This window comes from Diorhabda carinulata, chromosome 2, assembly GCF_026250575.1.
Source record: "Diorhabda carinulata isolate Delta chromosome 2, icDioCari1.1, whole genome shotgun sequence".
NCBI classification, from domain to species: Eukaryota; Metazoa; Arthropoda; class Insecta; order Coleoptera; family Chrysomelidae; genus Diorhabda; species Diorhabda carinulata.
Genome location: NC_079461.1, coordinates 28,630,793 through 28,648,414, shown reverse-complemented (window position 1 = coordinate 28,648,414; position 17,622 = coordinate 28,630,793). Strand labels below are relative to the sequence as shown.

The 17,622-nt window shown below is 31.9% G+C and overlaps 2 protein-coding genes across 3 annotated transcripts in view; one reads left to right on the top strand and one right to left on the bottom strand.

Moving 5' to 3' along the window:
* The window catches only part of LOC130902798 (E3 ubiquitin-protein ligase MIB1), a 763,066-nt gene that overhangs the window by 666,975 nt on the left and 78,469 nt on the right, over window positions 1-17,622 (top strand). The gene's annotated exons all lie outside the window — the stretch shown is intronic.
* Window positions 1-17,622, bottom strand: part of LOC130902806 (mantle protein-like) — a 30,312-nt gene that overhangs the window by 1,225 nt on the left and 11,465 nt on the right. Inside the window, exon 1 of one of the 2 annotated variants that reach the window (XM_057815148.1) lies at window positions 9,591-9,627. The exons of the other annotated variant lie outside the window; for it this stretch is intronic. Coding sequence (XP_057671131.1) covers window positions 9,591-9,602 — 12 coding nt within the window. The 5' untranslated portion in view covers window positions 9,603-9,627. Of the gene's footprint in view, window positions 1-9,590; window positions 9,628-17,622 lie in introns of those variants that run through there. 2 annotated transcript variants of the gene reach the window in all.

Genomic DNA, 17,622 nt, shown 5'->3' with positions numbered 1-17,622 from the left:
TAGAACTGGAATTTTGATGTTAATGAAAGGCATTATTTGTTCTTGGCGATCTCTCTTTCTACAGGTCACGATTTTTATTTTTAAAGATAATTACAGATATTAAGTAATTATTTAGAAAAAGTTGATTGAACGCACTTTTATAATGAGGAAAAAAATGTGCAGAACGATTTGCACTGATAATTGAATATGTTATTTTTGTGCTGTTTTACACACAGTGCGAAAACTAATTACGGGATAAAATTGTTTCTCTCTTCGTTTTGAAGAATTATAAACAATACTGAGACACGTCTATTTTTAGAATGAATTACGCGAACAGAAATTTGAATATATAGTGTGTAACGAAAGTCTAGTATATAATTTTCTCAAAACATTTTCAAACTTAAGGCAATTATTTGAAATTGATATATTTTTTGTCACTTTGTCAATATTTCGATAAGACAAGCAGAATTTATCCACAATAATTTCCTAAACTAAGCAATATAATTTCCACGTGAAAATAAATATTTTTTGCACAAATATGAGGTATGATATACAGGGTATTTCTAAATTCATGCGACAAAATTCGGAAGGTGATTGCTCATATGAAATTGAAATTTCCTCAGCCCACCCCTTTCCAAGTTATAACCCTTAACAGGTGGTGACTAGAATTGAGCATTTATTTTCTTTCTAAAATTACCGTAAAGCTATACACTTGAAATTCTGTAATTTTCTTGCACTCGCAAATCACTAACAATGGGTATTTTTCAATATTCCTGTTACATTATAGAAGGATAAAGAATAATAAGATGAAGTTTCGAGAAATAAAATCATAACTTAAACTCATTATATTATTCTAAAACATTTTTTATTCTTGAATCTTTTTCCCAAAACCAATAAAGAGAAAAAAATACCTAAATACCATAATTTATACATTTTTTAATAAATTGAATAGGGAACAGGAAAGATGTAAAATGTGATACGATTCAAAATAAATGCTGGAAATAACCACCTCTAGCCAAAATACATGAAAGTAGCTTACTCCTCATGGGTTGCCGTACACGATTAAAGTATATTTCTTATGGTGAGTGTGATAGGGAAAAAAAAACTCTGTCAGTGCACGACAATTACAGAGTTTCTGGTATAACCTAATTTTAGTCACCTTCTAGGGGTGATATCTGATATCATGGAAACGGGTGGGATGAGGAAATTTTGTTCTAAAAAATACCCTTCTTAATTTCATACAAGCAATCAATTCCTGAATTTTGTCGCAATAATTCAGAATATCAAAGCTTTAGGATTAATTTCATGTGGTTACCCTTTCCTTAATCCAAAATATAATAAATTTTCTTTAGAATACAAAAAAAAAAAGTCATCATAAATAATGATAGTATACAATTAAAATTTTTGATAACTCTCTCTCAAAAATGCTACCATTATTTCAAATAATGTTGAGACATTATTATGAATTTTTTTACGCATACGTTGAGCGCTTGTACAGCCAACATTGAAGGGGTATTTTAGCTAGATGCTCGGCAAGCGTCAATAAAGAAGTAAACTAATAATAATTTTTGTATATAATGCGCATTTAAATATATCGATAACCTGATATTTTAGTTTGGATAGGATTCTATTTGTACTATAATCAGAAAGCGAATTCAATTAATTTAATCGACGAATTTCAAATAGAAGAACGTTTAAAAATTCATTCTCATATAATGCTATTTTTAATTGAAACACCTTGCATATTTTCACATCTTCAAAAGCATGCCAAAAATTTGATTTCAACATCTCCTTTTTCTACGCTAAGATTGCGTACAGTCCGCCAGGTTGATGTTTGCCGTGCGTGGGACAAGATCTGACTCTTCTTGAGACTGCGGAATGTGACAGACGGATGAAACCAAACCCTAGCCTTAACCTATTTTTATAGTAATTTTTTTGTGATCGGTAAGAACTGATTTTCCAAATGTTCCTAGTTAACAGCTAGGCGTTGTTCTTGGTGGTGTACGCTTTATTTGCCTTTCACATTTCGCTACCTTAAGGATCAGGCCTTGTCTCACCCTCGTCAAAGATAATCTTGGCGAGACTGACGCAATCTTCGCTAAATTCAAGCTGCACGTTATCGTCGCGACACCGTTGCAGCAAAAAAATAGAAGTTGTAAAAAATCGATTCGTTCATTTTTTTAATCAGACCTTAAACACGATTCATTAGGAAACTGTAAATATTGGAAAAATTGTTCTAAAAGTGGCTGACCAAAGACCGTCACTAATCATGATAATTTTGATAAACATGGAAAATTGGAAATAGACGGTATACAAAAAACGTATACGTTTTATTCATCTCCTTGTGTTTTCATATTATGAAAGCTAAATGAATGATTTTTTATATTACAACTATCAACAGGATATTTCATAGAATCCCAAAGCGTAAAATTAATTATATCACTTCATCTCGCGTCTTACATTTAGTGTCTTAATTAAATACCTTGTATTAGATAGGACCATTATCTTTTTCACTGTCTAACTGTAATTTTTTTTGTAGGTAAGACCTAACGATTGAATAAGACAGACGGTAAGTAACTCTACTTCTTAAAGTTATAAATTAGAAATGTCTTAGTAGGCTTAATGATATAATTCAAGCTTTGAACGAATATTTTCGTCATAAGGTTTAGTAAAAAATATATAAATGTATACAAGGGAGCTTATGAATGACAACACTTTCGCTACCATTGTACAAGAATCTGATAGATAGGTCAGTATCGATACTCATAAAACAACATTGTAGATCAACAATATTTACAAATAAACAATACAACAGTGGGAGTAGTGGAAGGAAACATATACGTGGGTAAACTAATACACCAATCTGGATATCTACATCCAGTAATTAATGGAAAGTCAAATTAGCAACACGATTATATTTAAATCAAGAATGCCACTCTACTTCAAGAAGAAAGCGTTTTACTAATGCAAACTACCAGTCATGAGAAGCGAAATCAAAACAGTAAAAATTGATATCATAAGAAAAATCCAAGTAATATAGATATTTATGGAATGACGCATTCTAGAAATAACAAAGAAAGATCGTGAAAGAATCGAGTGGATGAGATAGGAAATCCAGATTATGGAAGTTATTCATAGATTAAAAGCACTCAAGTGGCAATGGGCAGGGCAAATGATATTAAAAAATTAGAACAATATAGGCCCGAACTGCTAATAATAGACAACAATTGGCTGAAATAGAGAATGAATATGTAAGGAAGGTCATCATGTGTAAAATTTGTATGAATAATGATGATAATGTTAAATACAAGTGAAGAAAGCCGATAATTTAGACAAAGAAACATGATAACTTGCCAATATGTTTCGATACTAAAACCTTACATTCTCTCACATTCCTTAAAACGACTCTTACATGATACAACAGCGAAGAAAAAAATATTTTATATTTTATAAACAAAACTATAGGACTTAAGTGGAATAATATGTTTATTCGTAGCCGGACCCAACAAAAAAAAGTTTTGTTTTAATTTGTTTTCCAGAGTCGAAAGCTTCCTAAGCATTTGACAACTATTTTTGGTGAAGAGATCAATAAAGACTTCCTACATCGTACATTAGGATTCAGTGCTGTGTTTGCATTAATGGTTACCTAGCTGCAGCTGGGATGATGAAAACCAGCTGTCCACGTGGTCTCTCCATTCTCTTCGCCGATTTCTCGCCCATCTCACTACATCCTGGATGTCACATATCTCCCGTATTTCATCATTTCTCTTGTGGTAAAATATTGTGTGTCCCGCTATTGATCTCAGCGTTCTCATTTCGATAGTTCTTAAAAGCCGTTTAATCATGGTATTCTCTGCTCTGGCCTCTATTGCGTATGTCATTACTAATCTCACACAGGTCTTGTATAATCTGACTTTGTTCCTGGTAGTCATATATTTATTCCGCCAATTTGCGTCTCTCAGGTATCCTGATATTAATGACTTGTTGGCTTTGTTGTTCGAGCTTTCACTTCATCCTTTCTATTACTTGTTATGTTCGCTCCTAGATATTTGAGTGACATCACATGCTCTACACTCTGATCGTGTATTGCGAGTTTACATCTTCTCGGTGTTCTCTGGATACTGTAAAAGATTTGGTTTTCTTCAGGGATATTTGCATGTTAAAAGCTTTAGGTATTTGTTCAAACCTATACAGTAAGTAGCCTTCGTCTTCTGAGATGATCACTGCGTCATCAGCATAACATTCTATTTTTGTTTCTTTGTTTCCCATCCGGTATTCTCTTCCAGGTTGCTTCACCTCTTTATAATCTTCCATTATGATGCTGAACAAGATCGGGCTGAGGGTGTCCCCTTCTTTGATAACGTCCGGGTATTCTAGCTTATATTCCATTTTGATATATGTGTAATTACATCAATGAAGACGTTTATAATTATTCTAAACTTATCAAATTAGTAGTAGAACATAAGTGAGATGATATTTATAAATTTCACCGATAATTATATATAATATTTATATTAGTTATTCAAATTATTGTAAGTTTTGTTTAAGAAGTTACCTTACTTTTTCACATGTTTGTATAGCTAGATACTCATTAAATTACGCGAACGACTTTCATACTGATAATTTGAAAATATTCACGAAATTTGTCGTATATCCCAGCTCATAGCTTTGACAAATGGCTGATGAAAGTAATCAAGTTTATTAGGGGTTATAACGCGACATGAATAAATTTAATTTATACCATTTTCTATCCTGTTTCCAAATTTTGAGAATCTTTTTTTATGGAGATTGCGTTAATTTAGATTTAGAGATATTTTTTGGCCGCTAGATTGTTGGTTAAGCTTGTTTGTTAGCTTAGCAAATCCGTCATAAAATTCCAAAAGCTACAAGTTATAAAAAAAGAATATGTGTCGAGAAATGTCTGATGCAAATCGTTTAATGCGAATACAAATTTTAAAATATATATATTTGATGATTTACTTTATTTCTAGACTTTCTTAGATAATTATATTTTCTTGAAAAAATATTAAAAGAATAGAATTTATTGGTATGATTTGAATAGATTGCAAGTTTGATAAAGCTCGAAGTTAGATCAAAAAGACAAGAATAATAGAAATAGTATATTGATTAACGATAGGAAATGCACTATTATCGCCAGATATTTCATATCAGGAGTTTCGTTTATGTAATTATAAAATTATACTGGTCGAAAAACCGTTATGTTTATATGATTGATGTTTAGGGAACACGCGTAATCACAACTAAATCTCTATATTACTTATTTATATTAAGAAATCTAAAGAAATAGAGAGAGAGACTGGTTGGGTTATTTTCAGTTGGAATATAAACATTTTCATGTGAGATATGCTATATATTTAGAATTGGCACTGATATAGGAAAGATTTTCCTCTGCAGGTCTGGGATTGTGGAAATTTTTGAGAGGGGTTTCTTTTCGTGTGTCCTTGGCTGATTGCGTGTTTGTCCGCCCACTAATGCGGTGGGTATTAGTACGGGTACAGCTGTGACTGTATGAATTCCTATCGTCGGTCATTTGGTTAATTAATGAGGTTGTCAGGTTACAGTAAAACCACAGAAGACCTTTGACTGACGACTAGTGAGGCAGGGTTTTCACTTGATGGCGTTAGGTGAAAATCTACGTAGACAGTTGATATCAGCCGTAGTGGAAATAGGAAAGTTCCCTTTTAAGCTTTGAGGAAAGGGACCGGCTAGTAGTATTCCAGTGCCGTGAGGGTGTTTTTTGCAAAGGATAAACTATAAAGAAAACAAAAATAGAAAACGATGATTGCTTGATTCGATGGTGTGAATCATCTCATAAGTCATTTAGAAAGCTAGGAATTGAGGTTATATATATTAGTAGTACCTGAGAAGGAACTACTGGCAAGATAAAAGCTTTCTGAGATGATGGTTGGCAAGGGGGCAGTAGGCGTTTGCTCTATATTCCAATATGGGACAGATATAGGTTTTATATATTTGAAATTGGGTTCGTCCGAATTTTCTTCCAAGTTATTTGATGGGAAAGACTCGCCTCCGTACTCTGTCCTGAGCAGCGTTCATTTAGACCGTTCAATTGAGATTGTAAGTAAGTGGCACTCCTAATAAACAGCTTTACTACAGACCTCAAAACTTTCTCCAAAAAGTCTTGCACTTAGGGAGCTTGGAGGGTTAAAAACGATGGTTCGTTTTTTTTTGAATAATTGAGAGACATCTTTGATTTCCCGGAGCAAATCGAGTATATTTTGGAAACGATATAATCGGACCGTTCCTAAAAGTTATCCAGGTGCTGAAGTTTAATACCTATAAATTATGGGATACCAGTAAGGGAGATGAATGATTGTGGTAAGCAATAACTGATTATGATACTTACGAAAAGGTGAGATATAAATATATCAATTCTATTATTGGATTAGGCAGACAGCTGTTTAAAAGCTTCCTAACAAATATCAAATATAATCGGAAGCTTTCTGGATATCCATGAAAAGAACGGCATCGCTGTTTTCTCGGTTAATTGCTTAAGATTCGATAAGGTGAAGATTAATTGGTGATGACGTTGTGGCTTGAGTAGAGAGTAGAAAGACCATGCTTCATATTTACGACTTTATTTGTAAGAATGTATGAAAAGTATATTGTCAGTAAACGTAATCACTATTGTAGTAACTGCTCATGTTATTTTTCATATATTAAGTGCTCAAAAGTAGTTATAGAATTATAAAAATTTGAATTAGTAGACGTACATAGGATACTTCATTTATTATTGATGAAACTACGCCTACGATCATGGTTATTTATGCAAGAAATTCTTTCAAACTAATGGAATTGAGACAAAACAAGATCGTAATTGAAATATTGGTCAATAGAGACTATCTCTTTTATGAAGCACTCATTTTGATACACAAAAAAAATCATTTCTAATCAGACGCGTTTCCAAGAACAAATTCATATTGACCAATGTTATTTTTAATGTTTATTTCTATTGTTTCAATAAAAATAAAAACATATTTGTTATTTTAAAATTGAAATTCATTGAAACAGCAATCCAATAATTCAAATCCATTTAGCGCAAACGCGATATACAAATAAATGTTGCTTTGAATCACGTATTTCATTAGTGATACATTTTAATTAAACAAATAATATATATGACATATACAAACAGGAAAATTGTTCATATTTCTGATGCGAGTAAACGGTGGTAACATATCATATTCATCACGTTTTATTAATTAGTCCAAGAGAGGATCTTGATTGATTTGGATAATACAATGAGTCAATTAAAACTTATCAGAAGCTTGTTAAAAGACAGTAGTGAAAGTTATAATTATTGACGTTCTGATTTAGCTAATAATAATTTCGTGTTGTTGGATACAACTTAATTTGAAAATTATGTTTTAATTAACACAAACTTCGAAATTTCATTGTGATTATTTGGATACTTCTGAAAGTAGCATTTTTTCTTTTCCATTCTTCTTTTTCTTCCACTTATTTTACGATCTGGATTCTCGAATTTCTTCAGTCTCCATTTTGGGATGTCGATGTCTATCTATTTGGAGGTTTGCTTGCTAATCTCCTGGTGGTTGGCACTTTCTTGAATGTTTTTTTGGCAGTCGGTCCTCCCCTATTTTGTATGTATCCGCTCTTGTTTTGTATATACGTACTTTGCTTGAGGTTGAAATGAATTTTTTCCGTCATGCAAACTACCGAAGAATCTGGTCTTCTCCAGGGCGTCGTGATTGTATTCATTATTTACCCATTTCCTCCATCTTTTCCTGTCCTGAGCCACTATCCTTAATTGATTTATTGTCTATTGTCTTTGTTTTTCTATATCGGCAATTTCGTTCCATGGTTCTCTTGGTCTTCACGTCTCTTTCTTCCTTTAGTTCTTGCTGTCCATATTAGTTCTGTTAATTCATCTTGTTCCATTCTTGTTAAATGTGCAAACTAGCTTAAGATTATCTTATTCATTTTTTCTTTGATTGTTTCTTGTTGTAAGTTGTTCCTTATAAATTGATATCGTAATCTATCCGTCCTAGTTTTTTCTTCTATTTTTCATAGGAAATTCATCTCAATTACGTTTACTTCACTATCTATTATATTTTTAGTTACCCACGTTTGTCAGGATAGGAACTATACCGTATTATATACGCTCAATTTCACTTTCTTCATGAAAACTGTTTTTTTTTGTTTTAAAAATATAAAAAATGAGTATCAGTATTGAGAAACTGAAATTATTCCACATGAGATCAGTTAATCTACTAAAATTTCTTCAACTTTCTTATAAATTAAGCTATAAATTTCTAATTGGATACAAATAACTTCCTTGGGACTTTGTAGCTGTGAAAAAATCCATATTTTTCGATCCTTGCAATCTGCCGCGCGGCTGGACAATAAATTTTCAATTTGGCAGAAGTTATTCAGGACGGTTTTATAGGAAATTGCCCACATTTCTTGTTACGACTGTTTTATCATATCTCTTCATGTTTTTAAGATATTTTCAAATATACTGTGGTAGCTTTTAATCATTTTTCTCTCCCCAAATGAATTTCAATATTTTTTACCCATAAATCTTTCAAATGTATGCTAAAATCAAATTTTAATAAAAAGTGTAGGGTGGCTTTGCAGATATGAATCTATATATTTCATTATATTACACCTATTTGAGTAAATTCTTTGAATCAAAATCTGATTCTAATTTGGTCAAAAAATAAATAACGTATATAATTATTTTTAAGAAAAAATTGCAATTACTCAATACAAAAATGATTTATGGAGAATTTGTCCACAGGAATGAATTTCGTGACGAAAAATACAAAAATTATTCACGTATAACCTATTCAAAATTTATATAAATTCATGAATTCATCAAAGAAAACATAAAATAAAATGTTTCATAACAAATTGAAACGAAAGAAAAGTCGTATTTCAAGGTAAGAAAAGTATTAACATAAGACATAAAATGTTCTAAATTAGGTAAACAGCCGTTTTGTTTTCGCGAAATTAAAAAGTAAGATTTAATAAGTTCTCTCAGCCGAATTTCGTTTTTTGTGTTCAGACCACAAACTTTCGCATCACTAAACAATGTTCGTTTCACCATATTGTTTGAAAAATTTTAACAATTATAAAATAATTTTTATTGGAATAAACTCGAGTAAACTCATTATTATAAAATTGGATAATTGGTGAGAAATCGTATAATGAAATTAATAATTTTATTGATAGCCTACCTATTATTTTTATCATAATAATTAAAAAAATTGTTATATAGATACTCATGAATTTTTTAAACAAATATTCTTATCGACAAATTTATTCATCATGCAATATTTCTGATTGCAAATGTACCCAAATTTGATTTTTCACAAAAAAAAACTGAATTATCCCAATCACTAATATTAATAAAATCAATGTTATTACATTATTTAAAAACTTTTGTCGTTATTTGAATAAAATTAAAATAAAGTTAACAGTTTTAATCTACTCAAATTTAACCACTAATTTAACGCTATAATAATCATTATAGATTATGTTAAGGCTGAAATTAGTCAGTTATTGGAAACATTAACGAATTAACAATTTTGAATTAAAAAATTACTTACGTTGTACATCATGATTCCAATGTTTGAAAGAAAGGTAATCACGAAAGTGTAAGAGTGAAGTGAATTCCGAATTACGAACCATTTCTTTTATACTCCAGAGAGAATATTTCAGTGAAAGGTTGGTATATTAGATAGTATTTCACTAGAAGTGCAAATATTCTAAACAGTGCACACAGGAGATATGTATCAGTTACAGTCAATATAATTTTTTTTCAATTTGTTAAATGAGTTTAATAACTGGAACACACATTTTCGGACTAGAGAGTATGCGTTAATTGAAGCATAACAATAAAGGCAAAAAAATTGCATATAGATGTTAATTTAAATATCTATCATTTATTGATTATACACAAAAAGGTTTCAACACTAATAGTGGTGTTGTTTATATAATATACAGGCTTCCCAAATTTGGAATACTCTATGAAACTGTTTAGGGCATTAAATGTTGGTAAGTAGAAAACGATCGGGGGATTAATTACGGGTGACCAAACTTCAACCTAATCACGTAGTTTCTCACAGAGAAACATTTTCTAATATTGAAAAACAGGCTTCAAAAACAGAAAAGTTTTGTACTGTTAATCGAGAACGTCCTGTTCAAATGAGTGTATGAGATGAGGAACTTATTTTGAATACTATTTACGATCAACAGATATTAGCACTAGAATTTTATCTATACATAGTGGCATATTAAGATCATCTGTATACCGAACTGTTAAACGTAATTTACTCCATCCATATCATGCCCAGAAAGTTCAAGAATTGTTACCTCAAGACTTGGTTTAGCGAGTGAATTTCTGTCGGTTTATTTCACGTCAGAATATTCGTTTTCAAGAAAATTGTTTTTATTATTTTTACTGATGAGGCATGCGTTAAATGTAAAAAATCCTCAACATTTCCAACGTAATATTAAGAATGACTTTAACTGGATTTATTTGTCGATTTACAATGTAAGACACTTTTTAAGTGGCCCAATATACAAATAAGTGGATTGGACGAGCAAATAATAGTCGCCAAGATTGGCCTCCCTGCTCACCCGACCTCAATAAATGTGATTACTTCCTTTGGGAGAAGGAACTCTCCAGTTGATTTCTGAGGAGAATTGTGGAATCGCATTACAGGCAAATACAATGTAATAAAAAAAGCAGCAGCTACTGGTCAGAGTCGACTTTAATTTTCGGCAAACAATAATTTTGTATCCAGGAGAATAAAAGAATCCTTCATGATTGAAATATCAAGCTATGTGAGATGCCTCAAGCTTCCACTATTTCCGAACTAACGGCTAGCACCGTAAATATCTCAAATTTTTTTGGTTTACAGACAAAGTTGAAGAAAGCCACTAGAAATAAGTTCAAAGAGTATTGAAACAGAACAAGTACACAAATAAAATGTGAAGTACTACCAGCACTACTTCCTATTGAAGAAAAAAAGAGGAAAAGTTTGAAATTATATGCAAAGAAGAGAAGGGCCATTACTTATTCACAAAAAAACCAGAAAAAAATCTGTTTGCATAAGTTGTCTTCTTTAAAATAATATGGCACATATATTTAATGTACATTCATTATCCTTCCATTATCCAAGAATTCTCATTTTGTAATAAAAAACGTTCCTTTCTTCACGCTTGAATTCTTTGATATATACCATTAATGGTTTTTTGAGCTGGGTGAGAGGTTTCCATTAATCAAAAGATTACCACCTCTCTTTTGTTTCAATATAATGGTGGTTGGCACAAGTCTCATTTACGTAGTACAAAATTCTGTCTAGGTATCATTCCCAAAACGCTCCAAAGATACTAATATGGATCAATATGTTTTAGTAGGTAGAAGATGTAACGCCTATGGTATATGCCCATGTTGATTGCTGGAAATCGTGCCTCCAGTAATAGAAAATAACAGGCAACACGGATGGGTTCTTCATGTTAAATAAATCAAAATAAAATAGGAGATGAAATGGAAACAAACAAAACAAAATATATCAAATATTTCCACTATTCCTCTGACTCACATCTCACTCTGTATTCTCCGATCTATTGTACCAAAAGTAGCAACAACTACTATTTTTTTGAGTCAGATATCAAAATAACAAAATTTTTAATTGATTACTTTCCAATAACTATCGAAAACATTAAATATCTTTCCAATGTTATAATTCAAAATAAAACACAATCATTGTTTTCGTTGTACGCTTTATTGAAACTAATCAATGAGATCATGATCAACACCAACCCGTACAGATGCGACCTCACAATGAATAAAAACCAGTTCTGGAAAAATATTAATCACAATAAATTGTATGTGCACCGAATAAACGTGGAATTGTTTATTATTGTGATTGTGGATCGTGACAGCTTTAGTGAATGACGGTTTTCGATTCAACCTTTTTGAATTACGACCCTAAAAAGAGCAGGCTTTACGGGACATTGCCGCGCGGTCCGGAAATACAATAGAGGTGCTGAAATATTTCGAAAAGGGAAAATATTAAAGTATCTTTCTAATAATATAGTAATCCACTTCTATTTTATCTTAATATATGTACTGAACACACTATTCACTTCACTCACAGTTACACTGTCCGACGCGTAAATTTGTGTAATGGTTGTAGTAAAACCTCTTCGCCAAATTGCTAGTAATTATAGTTGTATGGTTGTGGCAATGAAATGCCAAAGTAAACTTTTGTTAATATATATATTTCGAGCTTTGCGATATGTATATATTCTCATCGTGGACATAATAGTTATTTATGTAACAAGTGTGTGACGTAGCCTTCTTCGACGAATCTGAATATTATGACAATCACATAAGTCGACAAATGGCATTTAGATACGAATTGAATACAATATTTATTCTATTAGCAAAAATTTTATCAATATTTTGAATATTTTAGTCAAGATTAGAACAAATTAACAAAATAACATACGAATATGAGTTATTCAATTTTCAAATTCTTCTGTTCGGCATGTATAAATGCCACCTAAAAATAATTAGAAAAATAAATAAATAAATATAAAAAAAATAAGTTGAAAAATAAAAATGGCACCAGCGTGACTTGAACCTGGGACCTCCCGCATGTGAGCCTCGTAAATTATGTTTAATTCACTTGAAAGTGTGTCTATAGTACTTACTTTACGCACGGTAGTACAAAAATTATATTATATGAATATATACTTTATACATATGTAAAAAATATTAAAAAATACTTATATTATTGAAACGAGAATTATGCCAATTCAATTTTATTATAAAATATTAAATTCATCAAAATACAACTTTCAAAATAACAATGAACTTAAATGTTTGTTGAGTTTGTTAAATTTTATCAAATTCTTTTTTTTTTTAATTTGAAATACCGATTTAAATATCATTCAATTGCAAAAACAATGGTTGATAATATATTTATGGTGTGGGTTGCTTCAGAATAGTATATTTCACTATAAGGGCAGATATTTTCAAATTTCTGCACTGCACGCTATAACCACGGCTAATTCAGAGCTGTAAAACTGCTGCCCGTGTAGTGTATACCATTTTTCTTATTAAGTACCGTGTAATATGCCACTCTGCTTGTACTTTGTTGTAGCTTTGATTGAAAACACAATATCTTATCCTTAACATCTATGCTTTCTTCTCACTGCTTTTTTTCCTATTTTTTCGACTCGTTCAGTCTTTTCAATATGTGAGCACTACTATACCTTAATATTGCTAATCACCACAATCTTGTTTTGATTTCTTATCTTCGTAAGACTGGTAAGTTTACAAAAAAAGTAATTCCTTGAATTTATTTTTTTCTTCGAACATGTTATTCGGTTTATTATGTTTTTCTTCAAATATTTTGAAGAAAAACGTAATGACCGTTACCAAAAATAATGACTCATTAAAACCGGCTTCTTTTTGAAAATATTTTATTAACGCCAAGTTAGAGTTCTACAAAACATTTCATTGTTGAAATTATTCTCTTTCCTAGAATGTAATTTCGAATAGTATTGGGGGTTTGAGGGCTGAAAATAAAACTGTTCAAGAGTTTTTGAAAATGCCAACGTTTCGATCTTTTATTTGATCATCATCAAGGCTAAAAATATATGGTACATTATAACTCAAAACGTTGACGTTCTACATAACAATAAAAATTATTTTTCCAATATTTGTTTTAAGTATCTTATATAAAGGATTATTTAATGTAATACGGTTCAAACCATTCTGCGCACAACGCTACATCACATTCTGACATCCTCTCTATTGGCACCTTATCCGATTGTTTCTGCGTTGAATCCAGGGAAACCAATCGCAGAAGACGAATCATTTTCCACCAAAACAATGCGAGCTCTAACACATCAATTCAAACAAAAACGTTTTTGAACAGTCAAAACATCGAATTGATTTGTCAGTCAACGTATAGTCCTCGTTTGGCATCCAATGATTTCTTCTTATTTCCGCAGATCAAAAATAAATAGCGAGTTCAACGTTTTTCTACCCCTGAAGGAGCGGATGATGCGTTCAAATCACATATTTTGGAGCTACCTTAATCAGAATGAAAAAAATGTTTGAATAATTGATTCAAACGCATGCAACAGTAAAGTCTTATACAATTATTAATATTTGTTTTTATTTGTCAATCTTAAGTAGCAACCCTCGTATAAATGTTATCAAAAAAGACAGCTTAGTTCAATATTGTCAACTACATCTTGTCAAGAATTTTATGTGAATAATTTTTGGTGAAGGTCAAATGAAATTAATTTGTCCACAATAAATGACTTAAATAATGTACTCATGTCTTATTCATAGTATTTGTTATTGTAAAAAAAGTTTTCCGCTTCCTCGCGCATTTAATTTGCAATTCAAGCAACAAATGCCAAGAATGTAATAAACACCGACCTAGAAAAGCCATTCGATAAGGGGTAGTGTATAGCGAATAAACACTGTTAGAACTACAGAAATTAACAGGAAATAATATCAGAACCAATCATTAGTTGGCACTAAAGCGTCAAATATGCAAAAAAGATAAAACTATATGTAGATGCAGAAGCGGATTTAGCTTAGAAACCGGTTGTCATAACAAACTTGGTATAACAATTCATTAAAACACCGAATAGTTTTGGGTTTTTATTCAAATTCTGCCTTTTTAACATATAGAAAATATAGTGCGAGATATGGGAGCTTGTTCAAGTAAGCCCGAACTCCTAGCAGAGAGAGAAGGAACACTCTCTATTTCTCTCTACTCTATTCTGATTCGTTCAAAATGACGTCGAAGATCCAAGTGCTAGGAATAGCAAAAGAGGAGAAAGTTTTGTTTTTCTCGGTGAGTTGGTGAGTGAGGGGGACTGACTTAATGTTGTATTTCCGCTGTTCAATACCTCTCATTTCATAATGTGTGAAAGTTTCAGCGCAACTTGATAATCCAGTTTATCAGCTGATAAATCGTTTATCTGATATCAGCAATTCTGTCTCTAAACTCCAATCACTTCCAAAAATCCTTTCACCACTCATCACCAATAACAACCTATCTGAAATAGCTCCCATTCCTATTTCACCCTATCCTCCTTGGAAAAAGCAACAACCAAAATTCAATACATCTCTTAACATATTCCCCAAATATACTGAAACAACTATTTCTAAATATTATCAATTCCACTCAATAAAATCAAATTCGGTACAGTGATGCAACCAAATTTGAGGTCAACGTATGTTGTGCCAATTCATATCAATAATCCAACGACATCGTCTACAATCTTTTGCTAGCGTCTACACAGGAGAATTATATGCAATCCTCCAAGCTTCGAATTTCCTATCCTCTGACGACAAACAATCAGCCATACACTCTTCATAAACTCCATTAGATAAATATATCCAGTACACTTTTTATCTCTTTATTGATCGGCTCGAAAGCTCTGGTGTTACCATTACTTTAATCTAGGGTACATGGCGATGAACTTGCAGATCAAGCTGCAAAAAAAGCTTCGACGGTTAACCTCCACAGTTACTCGATACAAATTCACAATGATCTCATAACTAGTATAAAACCATTAGGCAAGCTGCAATACATGAAATTCAACGGTCCATCGACTTTCCTCCCATGACTCGTATTTAATGCTCGCTTCTGATCCTTCCAAATGTCAGCACTGCAAAATACCACTGACCGTTAACCACATACGAACAAGTTGATGACAATACTCCAATAAACGCCGTAAACACCAACTAGGAAATTCGCTCCAAGAAACAGTTACCACGCCTAATCCATTATTTAAAAATCACTAATCTATATGTATAATGAAATGTGGCTGGCTATTAAATAACGAGACTGGTTACGAGAAGGGGCTTTATTATGAAACTTATTCTACATTCGAATGCTCCCCTTCAATATACTCCCCTCCCCTCGCTACACACATTCCCATACGTTTTTTCCATTGATCGAAACAGCGCTGGAAGTCTTCTTTGTTAAGTGCCTTTAGGAGCTCTGCAGATCTTTTTCTAACCTTTCAAGGAAATCTGAGCAGACCTTTTGTCGTAAGAGCTTTTGGTCAGGAGTCAGATTTTTTGGTATCAACTTCGCACAGGCTATTGTCATGTGTAATTCGTCGTGTGAAATTTTTATAACTCTTACACCACTCAAAAACACACAAACGAGATAGAGAATTGTCCCCATAGGCCTCTTGCTGCAACAATTTATAGCACTGAGTCGGAATATTTTTCAATTTAACGTGAAATTTGAGATTCTAGTGACGGAAACGTGTTTTGGAACGTACATAGACAAGATATCTAGATACCTAATGCACTAGTCGTTTTTTACCCCAACCGTCTAGGGCTCCCTCTAGACGCACAGTTTCGTTATTTAATAGCCACAGCTCGTACGTAATCCGAATAGTTTGTTAATATTAAGGTTTCGTAGTTCACGTTATTAATTGTATCATAACTGTACCATGTGTCAATGATCTTAGTTGTCGAGAAACACTGATTCTAATAAAAAAATCCCTGTTCAATTTTGTGATGTCTTGGAATAACAAAATTTAACCTTTGGCCCAATTTTCTATTCGGATACGCTGATGGTCGTCTAGTATTTAATTTAGTACTTATGTACTCGAATTGGAGGGGATTACGTGATCAAGAGCGATATATGGTTTAAAACTGCATTAGCTGATTTACCAGAAATTATTGTTGGTATTAAACGAATGTAGTATTGGAATTTCATGAAGTTTAACACGATTGAAAGGATTTCGATAGCACGACCCTACGAATGTGAAGTCAACAACTTAATTGACCGAAACATGAAAATATAGACAAATTTTCCATATTTTCCCTCTTTTTGATTGTAGTATTTGATCATAATTAACCTTAGACTTAAATATATTTTTTAATATAGCGATCAATACGACAAACATGGATCAACAGATCAGATTTTGATAATATTGTCAGTATCAAGAAGGAAAAATAATTATTTAGAAACATCATGACGACGCACTACGTTTTTAAAATAAATAGTATCTATGGAGTACAATAAATACGAAATTTGTCTATTGAAAAAATAGTATTGAAAAATTTCTTGGAACGAAACCAAATACAAGAGAAAAATTTCTAGAAATGTTTCACATATAAAGTTACGAGAAAGCTGTCAAAGATAAAAAAGTTTAAAGCAACTATGAGTTTAATTGATGGCTGCTACTTATTTTTGAGGTATAACAACTAATGAAAAATGATTTATTGGGGTTAAAACAGATTTTTATTTTGATATTTATGTTGTAGGGGATTAATATAATCATGCAAGTTGTTAATGTCGAGAGAGAAATAGGGCGAAACGTTAATTGTTTGCCTGTTTTATAAAACTTATTTTCAATCAAAAGAGACCTAAAATGAAAACGATTTGGCATCAAAAGCATAAAAGAGGCTCTAAAAAATTTCATCTGTAGATATCGATATGGTCTATATCAATATGATATCGATATACAAGGGAGTGAGAGGTATGACCCCATATACGGGGCTTAGTTTGGGCTAACGCTGGTAAACCTGGCCTTGACAAACCAATAATGGCCCAATCCTAGTTGAAGTCTGGG